We start from the raw sequence: 16,474 nt of genomic DNA, 5'->3' as shown, positions 1-16,474 counted from the left end.
ATTTAATGTTAATTTAATTTTTTCAGTGACTCTGTTAAATGTTACTAATAACCAATAGTCAGAAAAAGATGTTCCACATATATGTATAGATATAGCTACAAGGAGCGACATGTGCCATCCCTTTACCCCTTCGTTCACCAGTGCTATTCGGCCCCCAGTAATCTTTTTATTGGTGAAAAATCAATTTTATAGCAGGTGGGCGCGCAGCAGGTGGATCCTCTGGGACTTTTGTTCTGCTTGGCTATCCAGAAGATTATGTCTGGATAGCCAATTGAATGTCTGGTACCTGGATGATGACACTGTTGGCGGAAATCCAGAAGTTGTTTTTGGAAGATTTAAAAAGACTTGGAGCAGCTTTGAAGGCAAGTTGGTCTGGAAATTAATCCAAACAAATGCGAGTTGTTCGCTTGTGGGGGTGTAAAATCGGACTTACTGGAGAATTTGAAGGCTCTTTTGCCGGGCATCAGGCACTTGGACAAGTCGTCTGTTAGGTTATTGGGTGCGCTAATATTTCCTGAGGGTGCCAGTTCTGCTCTTCAAACTAAAATACTGGCTGGCACTTAACAGCACGGGAACATCTGATGCATCTATCGGCGCATGTTGCTCTCGTTTTGTTGCGTAATTTTCTACATGACATACATTTTAAGGAGATATCTTACGTGGCTTTTTGAGCAGGATGTGGCCCTTGTGGACGACGCACTCAGTGTTACGTTGGAGGTCGTGCTAAATATCATTTTCAGTCATCCACAGTGGTGTCAACCTGTACTTTTGGTTAGGCATGGCGGTGTTGGAGTGCGTCGAGTGCAGGATGTAGGCTTTGTGGCATTCTTGGCTTCCTCTTATGGCTCTGCGGATCTCGTTGCTCGCAATTTAGCTCATGATGGCAGTGGATTTCCAGTCAGAGGCTCTTGCAAGGTGGTTAAGTCTTTGCCCGAGCGACGAACGCCCAGACAATACTTGTGTGTAGGGAAATTAGGACGATATTCTCTGCAAACAAATATACAGCTCTTTGTTGGAGGGCGCTTCGGGTATTGTTATGGTTCGTTTTAAAGCCGTCGCTAGATCGGAGTCGGGAGCGTGGTTACATGCATTGCCGTCTCCAAAGTTGGGTACTCTGCTCGATGATCATTCTTTGAGGAAAGCGGTAGCATTGCGTTTGGATAGCAAGGCGTGTGAGCCGCACCGCTGTGTGTGTGGTACAATGGTGATGGAGGAAGGACATCATGGTAAAAGTTGTCGAAGATATGCGGGTCGTTTTTAGACACCACACCATAAATGATATTGTGCGACGGGCGATGGTGTAGGCTAATATCCCTTGCGTGCTCGAGCCCCCGGGGTTGAACCGAATCGATGGTAAAAGGCCGAACGGTTTGACGTTAGTTCCTTGGCGGAAAGGTCGTTGTCTTCTGTGGGACGCAATATGTTTAAGTCCATTTGCTGCGTCTCACTTAAGACAAACTTCGGGGTTGGCAGGTTCCTCGGCTGAAAATATCGCGAAACTAAAATATGCTAAATATTATGCCTTGGAGCCGATGTACGACTTCGTACCGGTCGCGGTGGAGACGGCGGGGCCCTGGGGTGCGGAAACTCGGGCTTGTTTAACGAGTTGGATCGTCGACTTAGAGACAGGCGCTGCAATCACCGCTCTGGGTCGTGATTGGTTCAGCAAGTGTCCATTGCCGTTCAGCTAGGCAATGCTCCCAGTATAATGGAAACTTTTGAGCCGGGCGCGATACAGGGTGAGTTTTTTTAGGTTAGATTAGTTTTTTAGGTTAAAAATCTCTTGCAAATCCCAGTTTTTTAAATTATTTTAGTACCTATTAACAAATCCTAGTGTTCGATACAGGGTGGGATTTTTTTTAGGTTAGATTAGTTTTTTAGGTTAAAAATCTCTTGCAAATCCCAGTTTTTTAAATTATTTTAGTACCTATTAACAAATCCTAGTGTTGATCTATAACTAAAAATATTAATGTAACATTTGTATTGGAGTAAATGATTATTAAATAAATAAAAAAAGGAGTGGAGATATAGTTGTTAAAGCCACCAAATATTAATTAATTACTTTCTCGAATTTCGGATTTCCGGAAATGGTTTTACTTCTTCGTAGGACAAACTACTGACCTAGGAAGTCGAAGTTCGATTTTAAAGTAATTCTAATGGTACCATGAAAAAAAAACGCAGTAGATAACTGACAGCCTTGTTGTCGTTCCGTCAATATGACCTTCAATATGCGGGACGCGATGCAGGTATCTAAAGCTAGGGAGGGGCGAAGAGTGACAATTCTCGTTATTTTTATATTCTCTGCTTTGGTCAGTTAAGAGGTCAGTTATCTACTGGCTCGAAGACTGGTTAATACCAGTCTTCAAGTCTTCTCATCAACATACTGCAAAGTTTGAAAACTAGGGTTTTCAATTTTATATTAATTTTTTTTGCAGTTGACTCCCTGAACGATAATGTAGATTGTTTTTACGCAAAACAAGTTATTTTGTTTCCATTCACATAATTTTATCACCAGGCGCGCTACTTCATTCATTGTTGCTGTCCACCACAAGTTTTATTGTTAATAGAAAACTTGTTCCAGCACCGGTAGCCGTCGTTCTCCATTGTTTACGTCAGCTATTCGATTTTTTTCTACAATCTTCTTCTTTTCATAAGTGTCTCCTTTAACGAGTCGTCTCCGTCCTTCGACGTCTTTTGGACTTTTAGCAATGAGCATACAATTGTGTTTTTCCGTATTTTTTCCCTTTTGCCAGTATTTTCTTTCGAGACGTCGAGACGTCTTTTGAAGGTGCCTCGGCTGTTAATTTCAGTACACGAATAATTTCGGAAATCCGTAATTTACATTTACTGTTGAAACTTAGTAAGAACTAATTTACTGTATTGAATGAATAAGATAATAATAATTATTATAATATTATCTACAATTATTATATATAATTATTACATACAAAAGATAATAATTTTACTAGCAGTCAGTGGAGAGGCGAAATTCTCGTTAGTAAAATTGGAGGATAAATAAAAACACTTGCCTTAACAAGTGGCGCCTTGAGACGTGGACCCTCACGATACGGTTAGGTCACCAGTTGGAAGTCGCTCAGGGAGCTATGGAACGATCTGTGCTCGGAGAACCTTTGAAGGACAAGGTACGAAACGAGGTTATCCGACAGATAACTAAGGTTGTCGACATAGCTGGTAGAATAAGCAAGCTGAAGTGCCAGTGGGCTATAGCCATATCTGTCGGAGAACTGATAACCGATGGGAGAAGTGAGTTCTTGAGTGGAGACCACGGCAAACGTAGTGTAGGACGCCCTATGGCCAGATGGAGAGACGATTTGCCAAGGGCTGCTGGCAGCAGATGGATGCAGCGAGCTGAGTACCGGGCGAAATGGCGCGCATTGGTCGAGGCCTATGTCCAGCTTTGGACTACGGTAGGTTAATAATCATCAGCAGATGATGATGATGATTAACCAGTACGTAATACATATCGACACCATCACGTCGATCACTTTCCGTCTCTAGCATATTCATGAGAATCGATTTTTTTATAGGCCTACTCTGTGTACGAACATGACATGAATGTGTGTTGTATCTGTGTATTTGTAAAAATAAGCTAGTGTTGTCGATTTTTGTTTGTGTGAGACTATAGTCACACTTCATTTTCATTGCGGCAGAACATGTTAACGTTTTGTATTAAATATGGCAGAGTTTGGCAGAGTTTAATAAGGCCGCCAAGAAGTGCAAAAGCATGTTACGTAGGGCCAAGTTCGACCATGTGCGCCGCATAGGGGTCAAGCTTGCCTCTTATCCAGCAGGCAGCAAATCCTTTTGGACCCTGGCCAAAGCGGTCGAATCTAACTTTTGTCGCCTATCTTTGCCACCTCTGCTGAGGCCGGATGGCTCGCTAGCTCATACTGCGGAAGAGAAGGCGAATCTCTTTGCCTCACTGTTTGCAGAAAGTTCACGTCTAGATGCTGCAGGGACCCTACCACCTACTTTAACTCAGGCTGGCTGCACTATGGCGCCAGTTCGCATACGCCAAAAAGAGGTACTTAGAACTCTGCGAAATCGAGACGTGAATAAAGCTAGCGGGCCAGATGGAATTCCAGCAATAGTCCTGCGTAACTGTGCGCCTGAGTTGTTTCCTGTTCTCACACGCCTGTACCGCCTCTCACTTGAGACCGATGTAGTTCCCAGGTCGTGGAAGCTTGCAAACGTGCAACCTGTATCTAAAAAGGGAAGCAGAGCTGACCCTGTCAACTATAGACCTATCTCAGTCACTTCCATACTCTGCAAGACTATGGAACGTGTACTCAACAAGCGTCTCCTATCGTACCTTGAAGACAACGACCTCCTCAGTGATCGCCAGTACGGATTCCGACGAGGGCAATCTACTGGGGATTTTCTTGTGTATACCTGTCACATATGGAGCGAGGCTATAGAACAGCAGGGCGAAGCACTTGCAGTGTCTTTGGACATTTCTAAACCCTTTCATTTCATTTATTCATTGTATTCATATGGTATATGTACGAGGTCTTAAAACTAAAAAAGTTCCACATATGAACCCAATTTATGGGGTAACAATAAGAGGTAGGCTGAGGCTTTATATTGGAAATGACTCGAAATTAGTCATAAGTATTAAAATTAGGTTATTAAAAATTATTCTTAGTTATTAAAATTAATCATACGTATTAAAAGTACCCATAGTTATTAAAATTGGTCATGATTTGTAAAAATTAGTCAAGATTAGTTAAAATTAGTCAAGATTTGTTAAAGTTAGTAAAGATTTATTATTTATTAGTCAAATTTAATTCACTTATTATTTTTTGTTTGTCGTTAAAATATTCATTTAAATTATAATAACAGTTATGTATTAGGAACGATTTTAATTTATTAACAAACGTTGAATATTTATCCTCCTTCCGGATCATGAGTGGAAGCTCGTTGAATATTTTTATTGACATTGAGTAGGGGCTTTGACTGGGTCTGCCACGCAAACCTTCTAAGTAAGCTTCCCTCTTATGGGCTTCCCACTGACCTTTGCAATAGGATCTCGGATTTCTTGAGCGTACGTTCGATTCGAGTGGTCTTAGAAGACTACTCTTCCGAACATATGGCGATAGATGGCGATAGATAGATAGTTTCTCAAGGTTCCGTACTGTCTGCAACTCTCTTTCTGCTGCATATCAATGATATGTTAATTCCACGTACCTTTGCGTATGTTGATGACAGCACAGTTGTAGATAGGTACTTGACCAATGCAAGGGTCAGTGGAGAGGAAATCCAGTCTTGTCGAGAGTCCATGGTTAGCCGTTTAGATTTGACACTCTAGGCAGTCTCCGATTGGGGTAATGCCAATCTTGTCAAATTTAACGCTACCAAAACGCAGGCGTGTCTATTCACCACAAAACAGATTCTCTTTGAGCTGACTCCAATTTTTCGTGATATATCCATACCGATAGCCGATTGTCTCCAGCTACTTGGAATGGACCTGTCGTCCAATTTGAACTTCGGCAGATACATTGAATCCATGGCCAAAAATGCAGCAAGGAAGCTTGGGATCGTTTCCAGGGTGAGGCGTTACTTTACACCGGGACCGTTGCTTCAGCTGTACCAAGCACAAGTCCGATCGTGCATGGAGTACTGCTTTGGGATGGCTCTGCGACATATCAACTGGCCACTTTGGATTCAATTGACAACCGTGCCAAGAGGCTTATAGGTGACTCGGAATCAGTGGAGGCGAAGCTGCAGAGCCTTGAACACCGCCGCTGTTGCCTGCTTATCGGTATTTGACAGGATATATCACGGAGAAAGTGCGATGGAATTACACGATTTAATTCCGCCTACCCCTTTCCATCACCGGGGGACTAGGCGTAGGCTTGGGTTCCACCCCTATGTTGTGGAAATTCCAAAGATTCGCACGAAGCGTTACGTTTCTACATTTATATGGCGAACGGCTATGGAGTGGAATTCCCTGCCTGCGGGCTTGTTTCCTGAACGTTATAACTTGGACCTTTTCAAGGCGAGAGTGAATAGGCATTATTTAGGTGTGCATACTCCATCGTCGACCTCATCGTCACTTTCCATCAGGTGAGATGGAGGTCAAATGCGCGCCTACATTTTATTAAAAAAAAATAAAAAATCTATTATTAGACTTTAGTTGTTATATTACCATTTGGTTTAAAGCTGTTGGTTTACCTAATAAATAAATGAAAGTTGTTATTTTAATGTGCGATGTACAAATTTTGTTATTCGCTTTCGATTGATAATAATATATATAACGAGCCCTGTACCGCACCTACGGTGGGGTCGGGCTCGGCCTGCGGCGCGTGGTCGGGTTCAGTTTACGGGGTGTGCTCATGCTCTTCGGTAGCTCAGCAGTTAGTACTTTGGGCGCTTGATCAGGAGGCCAATTTAAGAAACGAACATTTCTAAGTTGGTTTTGGTATAAGTATTCTGGATTGTCGTTGTTTTGGTATTCATAGTACAGGAAATTCGGCAGTAGTTTGGCATTTTCCCCCCTAAATACTTATCTTTGGCATAGCTTTCAAGAAAATGGAATCTAACAGATATGGTTGAGATACAACAACGCTATAATAAGTATCTCATTTCCACTACATCGGTACAAGTATGCCTTACATTTTTACAATTGTGAGATCTTGTACTCGTAATCTATTACGCCTCCGTATATAATTAACTCCATACGAAGGCGTGCGGACGCTTCGGGCTTCTCCCTCCGCGGACCTCGGCCTGCGGCCTCGGCACTTAGGACTTTGTTTAAAAAACAAATTAATTGCTCTTTAATGGCGGTCATATTTAAAAATTACAAAAATATATTATGACTACTAATTATTATCAAACAATCTTAGAAATCTTTTCGTGCTAATTTTCAGTCCGAACAAAGCAAGTCACGTAAATAAATTATGGCTATATCGAAAAATAGAGGAAACAAAATTTTTACTCCAAATTACGATTACATGTCATTTTCAGTGGAATTAGAAGAAATTTGTATTTATTGCCAAAAAAGTTTGTATGGTAGCCATATTGAAAAATGGTGAAAAATAAATTTTAACCGCTAATTATTATTAAACACTTATAAAGACCCCGACATGTCCATTTTCAATCGAATTAGTGCAAATTTTTATCTGCCGCTAAAAGAGTTTGTATGGCGGCCATATTTAAAAATGGCGAAAAACTAATTTTGATCACAAATTATTATCAAGCACTCCTTGATAATAATTTAGTCCCCCATGTGCCAATTTTCAAAGGGATCTGAGCATTTTTTTTTCTGCCGCCAACGAATTCTTCTATGAAGGCCATATTTGAAAATAGCGAAAAAGAAATTTTGAGCACAAATTATTATCCGCTCCGTCCTAATTATTTTTAGTGGCCTTCACATGCCAATTTTCAGTCGAATCTAAAATTATGATTAAGGATTCCTAAAGACCCTCGCATGCCAATTGTCAGCCGAATCGAAGAAAGTTTTTCTTCGGCCGCCATTTTGAAATCGCCATCTTGATTTTTTTATAACTTAGGCAGTTGACCAGTGCTACCCTCAATGACATTCCTTCGAGCATCTCCTACATATCTCTAATAGTTTCCGTGATACGAGGCTTTGAAATTTGTATGGCGTGGCCATCTTGCTTATTTGAATTTCGGACATTTTTTACTTCCCGCGGAAATTGACCAGGGTGTATATCATGAAAGTGCACAAATCCCCCCCCATGTATTATAGTTTTTGCAGGCCGTTGATCACTCTTTCATATTACCTTATTCAGGTCCTCTCATATTTGATTCTTTGCTTTGGAGCCTATCCGCGTACAACGGTATAAACATTTTTTTCCGCCATATCGGCAAGTATGCGTTCTATTTCTATCAGTGAGTAAGAACTTGTAGCTTTTTTATATATAATAATAACGTACACACTCGTAGTCCTGCACTAAGAAACTCTGTATCACGGGTGCCATGGACAGACACATAGACAACCACAAATTACACCCAAACTCACGAATGAAATATATATAGGCCAAATATTTCTCCCGGCCCGGGAATCGAACCCAAGACCTGCTTGGCAGTCTAGTATGGTAACCGTTCAGCCACAAAGGCAGTAAGATGATTAATATCGGATATCGTCTAATTATTTAGAAAAAAACATACAAGTATTACAATAGTAATAGAGTTCGAATGTTTTGTTTTGCAAGAATGCCATTTCCCAAGAATATAAGAAATCGACGGCCTTTCCACCCTTGCACGATATGTAGTACTTCACTACCTGCAAAAATGTAAGTTAGAGTTAGAACGGAATGTATGTAAACGGAAAATATGGAACTGTTCACAATTTATTGATTTATTTGTGGAAACACTGTGCACCTTTAGAATGAAAGAAAACTTATTAAAAATAATAGCAAAATTAGTTTATACCGTAAAACGACTTTAAAAATGATTGTTCATAAGGTCATTAATTTGAAATTGACCACAGTATTTATTACAAGATCTACCCTTCAGCAAAGCAACGCTTTTGATGTTTGGCAGTGACGCTGTCGCCGTACGTAGAATATGTTAGGGTTATAGAGTTCTTAGGTATTCGTGATTGTTATACATAATGCAATCGATGCCTATCTATCATTCTTGTTGTAATGCAGTGACTATAAATAATACTAGAGATACAATGTCCTAGTTGTCTAAAATGTGGGACCACTTTGCAAAATTAAAGACTAGCTTTCAAACTGATTAAAACTTCAAAGAAAAATATAGTAACTAAAGTAAACAGTCTAGCAGTACTAACATCGGTGAGCTCACGTATTCTGCGGATTGCGTATTCAGCGGAGCTTAATCTGCTGGCCAGGGAAGATATATGTGGAAACCATTGAAGTTTACTATCTAAGGTCACTCCCAAGAAGACTACTTTATTAACAAAGTCTAACTTTTCTCCTTTTATTTCTATGCTTGGACTAGTCGATTTTATGTTAGGTAATTCAAATTTAACACATTTTGTTTTCCTGGCATTAAGCAATAAATTGTCAGACGTCAAAACCGCTAGATTGGTTTACTTCAGCTACTTTCACAGTCTAATGACATACGGCATTTTGCTTTGGGGTAATGCCGCCGATATCAATAGAATCTTTGTCCTGCAGAAACGTGCAGTTAGGGCAATTTACAATCTGGGCCCCAAAGTATCTTTGAGAGATAAGTTTAAGGAAATTAACATTCTTACACTAGCCTCACAATACATTTATGAAAATATAATTTATGTTAAAAGGAATAGTAATTTCTTTATGAAAAATAGTGACAGACATAACATTAATACGAGGAATAAAAATAAACTAGCTTTTCTTGATAGTCGTCTTCACAAAGTCAAACAATCATTTAAGGGGCAATGTATACGCTTCTATAACAAGATTCCGGTTGATATACAAAATTTGCCTTTCACGAGGTTTAAAACTATAGTGAAACAAAAACTTTATACTAAAGGTTATTATACAACTTCTGCGTACTTGGATGACAAAAATCCGTGGTAGTAACCCGTTTAGCTCATGGAGGTAGTCTCAATCTGATGTTTCAAATAAAAAAATATTGTAAATGTTATTTACAAAGAGCAACCCCTAGAGTTTCTTGCTCATTCTTCTCAGGGGAATCTGCCTTACGAATGAGCGGTAGAGTTTAACCATTGTGACGATTTCAAGTGTAATAATGCTTACCTATGAAATAAAGATTATTTTGAATTTGAATTTGAATTTGAATTTAGCATTAAACCAATAAACTACCTTAGAGAGGGTATCATTAATATGGTCATAGTTAATGTCATGTCTGTCTGTTTTCAAAATCAAGGATGTGTCACCAGCAAACAACACTATTTCGCAATGGTCCTTAACAAAGAATGGCAGATCATTAATATAAATCAAAAATAAGAAATGCCCAAGTATTGAGCTCTGCGGAACACCCATTTTTACCGGAGAACCCAAAGAAGTCACACCATTTATGTCTACTTTCTGAATTCTACCGTTGAGATATGACTAGACAAGTTTCGACGCCTGTACTGAGATTATTGATATAAATGTACAATTTATTATGAATAAATTTTGAATGCGGAATTTAGAGTAATTTTGTAAAAAGGGCGTTACTTGGCTGCTTTTTGCATTTGATCGTCTAATTTATAAAAAAATATATAAAAAGTGTTACGAAACTTCGTCTTTTAGGCCTTTAAGAAACGGACTTCTGTGGTAAAAGTTGAAGGTTGGATCCATGCAGAAGTCACTAACGCCTACTGCTAGCGGCGCAAATACAGCGGCAGCCATCCAGGAAAATATCAGCAGCATACATGTTGGTAGCTGCAAAAAGAGTTATGGAATTAAAACATATTCAGGCTACGCAATGTATCTCATAAAATATTATCGTACTTACACGATATCCGTAAACTCGCATTCTTAAGTATCTGAAGAGCAACAAGCTGCAAGGCAAGGATATTTGAAATCCCCAAAAAGCCATAATAAACGGTTGTATGTTTCTCTGTATCGTCATTTTTTTCTGAAAAATTATGTACCATATTGTATACCAGCCAGAGAGCGTTACAGTATTGTGCAGAACACACGTCCTGATGAGTGTGTACAGTCGAAGGAAATTAGTGTCTGTGGAAATAAACAATAAAGTCTTCAGCAATCGAATTAAAACAGAGTTTTGCATTAAAACTTGCCTTAGTGTTGAAAGATAGAGACTTCAAATTGTGTGATATAGTGTACTTTTCAATGCGTTGTCACTGCAATATCCGCATCCTAGGTGTAATAAGTTTGTAACAGTAGGGCTCCTTTTGAAATAGGTCGTCCAGTGAAGTACTGCCACCTCACCTATTTCTGCTAATGTGAGCAATACTGCGTTCCGGATACGCGTTTTACCTATGTGTATGTTGTTCCGTGACCTCAATTAAGGTCAGAGATAGGACATGCAAACCGTCCATTTTGGAGCCCGGTTTTTTTATCCTTAGCTAAAAACCGGGTTCCGGGTGGTTTTATTCCTAAAACCAAGTTTTTAGGGATTTTAGGTTTTGTTTTAAAAATATGAAAACGTAAATTTGTAACTCATCATATCGAGGTTAATATTGATAAATAAACGCTAACTAAATGCTAGGAACACGGATACCTGATTACAGTGCAGCGAAATGTATGCAGAGAACTTTTGGTTAAAGAAGGGCGTGTGCGTGCGAACGCGTGGAGCGCCTGCGAGAGCGTGTCAATACCTTCGAGTGCCTGCGAGCATGCACACAGGCAACTATACAGAGACCGGACGATGATATTCGAAGTCCACCTTGCTGTCCGGTTCTGCGTGTTCTAGCAGCCAAACAGCAGTTGCGCAACCAGCCTCATTACAAGCAACCACACTGTGACCTTGTCTTGGTGTTTTTGCGGGTACTGGATTCAATTTCTCATCTTTCGATTCATTACGGTCAGTTTCGTCATTTGATGTTTCAAAGCTCTTTTGATATCGTATATATTTTTCCTGCGTTTCGTTCGAGATTTCTTTTGGGATAATGCCCTGGGGATCGAAGAGTTCTTGATATTTTCGTCCATTTATTATCAGAATATTATCTCATATAGTAGCGTGGTCCCCTTCCTTTCTTGCTTTTATCAGTGTTTGAGTTTGTGTTTTTTCGCAGTTCTATCGATTTTCTATCAAGGTATTTGTGGACAGTTAGTCCAGAGTTATTGAATAGATGTATATTTTCCAATATGTATCTTTTCATTTGTTTGCTAAGTAGCTCAATTATTAGTGGTCTTCTCTGCCCCTTTCCTAATATTATAATCTCTTCAATACAACCGGTAAGGTTTACCCGACGACACGACGACGACATTCTATAGAATACGCCTATAACTCGATCATGTAACTCATAATCATTTTCCCAAGAGTTCTCGGGAAGTCCGTATAGAATTAACTTTTTAGAATAATCGGAATTATCAAATCTTTTTGGTTCGTTATAGTGCTTTCTAAGCCTTGCATTATAGTTTGTATTTCTTGTAGCTGAGTCTTTAGTTCACGATTTTCTGCTTCTAAGCCCTGTATGTACATATTTATGTTACTTATTTCTTGTTTCAGGTCTTTTTGGTCTGCAATCAGACCATTAGTTGATTCCAATGTATCTAGTTTAAGCTGTAGTATTGTATTTGTGATTTCTTGGATAATAGTAGTTTTAACTCATGCAATAAATCTTGTTTGTTAATTTCAAATTTCTTATCTAGAATTTTTTCTAGGTGCTCTATGTTTACCCGTATTTGAGATTCTCTTCTTGTCTGTTGATTATATCCTGCTTTATCTTTTATTGTGTGACATAATATTATACTAATATCATCAGATAATAATACTGTTATCATCAGAAATTAGTAGTGAGCTATTGTTTTTGTAGTCTGAATATTTTTTCTGATTGTTATATTGTTTGAATTGTCTTTTTTTTTATACAGTTTTCATTTCAACCAGGGCACTGATTGAGAGCGCATAGGAGTAGTAATATTGCCTGTTTTTGGCTTATTCCATATACAATATTGGCATAACCAAGGTTGTATGTTTTTATATAAGCTGCGTAAGATAAAAGAAGGCTTCTTACGTAGGCAAGGACGGAAGGGTCCTAGTAATGGTACAGGATGGAAGGGTCCTAATAGTGTTAAAGGACGGAAGAATTCTAGTAATAATTAGAGAACGGAAATGTCCAAATGATATTTTTTTATTGTATTTACATTAATGTCATAAGGGCTTTTATAAGTTATATAAATGTAATGTGCACATGTATATAAAAATATTTACTGATTTTCATAATTATCATTATCTGTTGATTGTTGATTAGCTTTATTTGTGTATTGAATAGCTTAGTTATGGATTTATATAGACTCACGTTCTCTGCAGGATGATCGACTGTCAGTTGTTATTTTTTCATAAAGTAGGAATTGTAGTTATAATGAATAGTTATTGTGCGAAGAATTTTTGTCTAATTTTATGACAATATTATTGTAAATAAATATCCCTAGATAAAACTTAATTACCTATACGCTTGTTTGTGCAAAACGGAAATACGTGCGCAGACGCACCTGCGTGCGCACGTGTTATTTTGCTACCCTATTCCATTCCAAGCTTGTTTACGGACAGGCATAAATACCAGAGTGGCACAAGCAAGCGCATCTTTCTGCCACTGCACGTCGAAGGGAACACACCTCTTACTAGAAGAGTTTATACTGCTATTCGGCGTAGACAAATATTTGAGTTAATTTATGTTATTATAATAATTGCTTATGCTCTGGTTTATATGTCAAATTATTGTTAACTAAAAGGATGATAATTCGTTACGCTCAGATTACAAAATATAGGCAGTGGAGAGCGCCGAACACGAAAGTGAAGCCACCAAAGCAAATACAAAATCAAAAGCGAATACAAATTCGCTCCAGTACTAAGCACAGCATCGCATTGTTTGCACGTCAATGATTAGTTATTTTACGTTTGAAAATACCATTTTGTCTCTTTAAACATTGTAAAAGTTGTTCCCCAAAAAAAAAAATAGGATGGAGTATCTTTTCACAGGGAACTATTGATTATTTAACTGTTTTGTAATTTTTTTCACAATATTTTTCGAAATTCACTCGGAACACAAAACCTCTGTGTGTGACGTTATGTGCTTTGAAGTTTTATCTTACCACTAACTAAAGAATATATTAATACTTAAATTTTTACAATATCTAATCAGTTATTTTTGGAGTCGGTGGCAGCCAATGCAAGTTTACAAACTTAATGTATATATCATTAGAATCTATTAAGGTATTTCTTTGGTTTTTCTTTCCGTAGCTTAGCAAATGGCGTTATACGGTCGATCGTTATTACACTTTTAAAGATTCCTAGTTGGTCATTCGCTAGTTGGTCACAGTATTAAAATAAATTATTCCTCACTGTTACATATATATTGCCACTGACAATTTTATGAAATAAACAGAAAGCAGCTAAGTACGTACCTTTAGATCGCTGAAGAAATCATCGAAAGTTCTCAGGAATGGGATAACCATGTTGTACAAGTCCGTATTTGCCTCTGTCATGTTGTGAATCAATTTTCTCATATGGTTTAGGTACTTGATGGGGTCCCAGGGAGAAAGTGAAGGGTTCCAATTTAATGTACCCCATACCGTCCTACGGAAATAGGACCTTTCCGCTGCATTAAGGCTGTGATACAGAAACAAATACTGAAAAAAAAACAAGGTTCTAAATATCCTGTTACATGTCCTAGGCCACACGGTATTTCTAACATGCAGCCGAGACATTTTCAAAACGTACGTATTACCTAATTCAGCCGGCGTCGCGTGTCGCTGCGATAAAGCTATTATATCTACATATAGCTCACAAATTTGAGTGATAAAACCACCATTTCAAACATTTTATTACAATAGAATTAGATAACAATGGCAATGGTGACAAAAAAGTGAAGTCATGGTGCTAACGTCACATTTTTGTCACTTCGCCAGCGCTTCGACCAACGGTTGCATAGAATATCGCAGTACCAAACATGCCATGGTCAAAGCAGCTTTTGACAGTTCTCAAAATGTTTTAAAACTGCACAGTAATTTTATAAACGTAAAAATTGAGCGCGACAAACGAGATAAAAAGAAATTATAAAAACCAACTATTGATATATATGACATAAATAAATATTAAAATATAAAAATGATCGAAAAAAGGTGAGGAGAACATTTTTAATACAGTTCAATACATGCGAGTAATTAAGAATACGTAAATAATAACTAATATAATTTGAAATATGTAAAAATTGAAACTAAAAAAACCTTTTTTGTTTCGTTGTTTTTACGGTGACGATTAAACGACAAAGATGCAAAAGAAAATGTATAGCAATAGTTCATTAGCAAATAAACAAAAGAACGAATGACTCTAGTGCGGTATGTTACTAATTCAGTAGTCGCAATAAAAAAAAATGGAAAATAGTTTTATCAGGAGATGTGTCCTTAGAGGACGGAAAAAAAATAAAGGAAAGGAGCTGCCCTATCTACGGAATAGACGTCCCTACCTAAACTAAAAATGTCCACCACAAATGGCGGATTTAGTGTTGTACCTTACTCATAGATAAGTCAATATCGAGATGCAAATGTATGGCTTGAATGTTGAAACTGTTTTTTATGTTTGCAAATTTGTATAGTTTACTGTAATCAAAGTATGACTAATACTAGGCTATTATTGCTGGGCAAGTAATGCGCCAATTTAATCAAAACTAAATATAAAGTTATTTACCAATAAATGTAACGATGGCATTGCATTATCATGTAGTCTAGTTACATTCAAAGTTCTATTAAAATTCGACTTCAAAATGGAGCGAACAAACGAAGATGGTATTTGACCCAATGTTTATGTTCGGCAGTCCTATAATTTCCAACCATTTTCTTTCTTTTTTCATTTGTAGGTAAACTTTAAAAATAATAATAATGTAATAATAAAAACCTCGTAGTGAATTGTTTTAATAACAGAATATCGATAATATGTTTGCTTTCTAGAACAACACTATCTTAAAATAATCGTTATCAACAATCATCAAAATATACTAACAAACAGGCAATCTAAAGTAACCAAAGCAAAATTCGGCAAGACTTATGAATAAACTACTTAAATGAGTCTAATTACATGAGATATTTGGGCTATGGTATGATTTATAGGAAGTAAAATAACACATGCCGTAATGTAACAATAAGTAAAACATAAGTGCAATGTAACATTCGGTTGATTTCCATTTTTCCACTGCCGCAACCCCTTAATGCCACAGCGACGCATTTTAATGAATACTTGATTGTTCTCACTGTCTATATTTTTATACATTTCATTACAATTCATGCGAATAATTCAATAAAACATTTGGCCAAACATTGGTTTTGACATTGGATATACTTCCCTTTGACAAACGGAAACGGTTATCAAAGGGTACTCCAAAAATGGTAAAATGAGGACAGTTGGCTTTTAAGATGACGTTGGGAAAAAACGCAGAATTGGGAAAAAACTCGAAACGTTGATATGTTTGGAAAAACAAATATAAGCGATTTAGTTTCGAAATATATAGTTTCATTTCTTCTCTTCTTTATAGTATTATTATTCAAAAAAGCTATGTTTAAGCATTTTTGTAAAACTTACGTTACTTTTGAAATCTTCAAGTCTTAGTTCCAATGGACCCTCAACCATGATGCGGATTTCTTTAAACGCGTTTTCAGCCATGTATGCGCCCACCAGACCCATTACAGTGGCGCCAAGAAGCAGCACGGAATAAACCTGAAATTAAGATAGAACTTATATATATTTTTAATAATAATAACTCACACACTCAACATGGTCGCATTCGCTCCTAATTTTTAATGCGACTCACATGGAAGTATCATCCTAAGTGCTTATACTATTAGCGGTTATAGTGGTGTGAATTTATTAGGGGTTAAAGTATGAAATTGCCGTTTTATTGCAATAGGTT

General features: G+C 37.7%; 1 protein-coding gene across 1 annotated transcript in view; it reads right to left on the bottom strand.

Annotated features, from left to right (window-relative positions):
* The window catches only part of LOC113233888, a 44,231-nt gene that overhangs the window by 14,804 nt on the left and 12,953 nt on the right, over positions 1-16,474 (bottom strand). The window contains exons 2-6 of the mRNA XM_026469117.1: positions 16,147-16,281; positions 13,977-14,201; positions 10,399-10,521; positions 10,182-10,325; positions 8,155-8,269 (exon numbers count right to left, since the gene is read on the bottom strand). Of these exons, the coding sequence (XP_026324902.1) occupies positions 8,155-8,269; positions 10,182-10,325; positions 10,399-10,521; positions 13,977-14,201; positions 16,147-16,248 (709 nt within the window). The 5' untranslated portion in view covers positions 16,249-16,281. The remainder of the gene's footprint in view (positions 1-8,154; positions 8,270-10,181; positions 10,326-10,398; positions 10,522-13,976; positions 14,202-16,146; positions 16,282-16,474) is intronic.

The sequence above is a fragment of the Hyposmocoma kahamanoa genome, unplaced genomic scaffold (assembly GCF_003589595.1).
Source record: "Hyposmocoma kahamanoa isolate Upper Pololo Valley unplaced genomic scaffold, ASM358959v1 80, whole genome shotgun sequence".
Classification (NCBI taxonomy): Eukaryota; Metazoa; Arthropoda; class Insecta; order Lepidoptera; family Cosmopterigidae; genus Hyposmocoma; species Hyposmocoma kahamanoa.
Note: the sequence above shows the minus strand (reverse complement) of the source record. Positions and strands in the feature narration are given on the sequence as shown.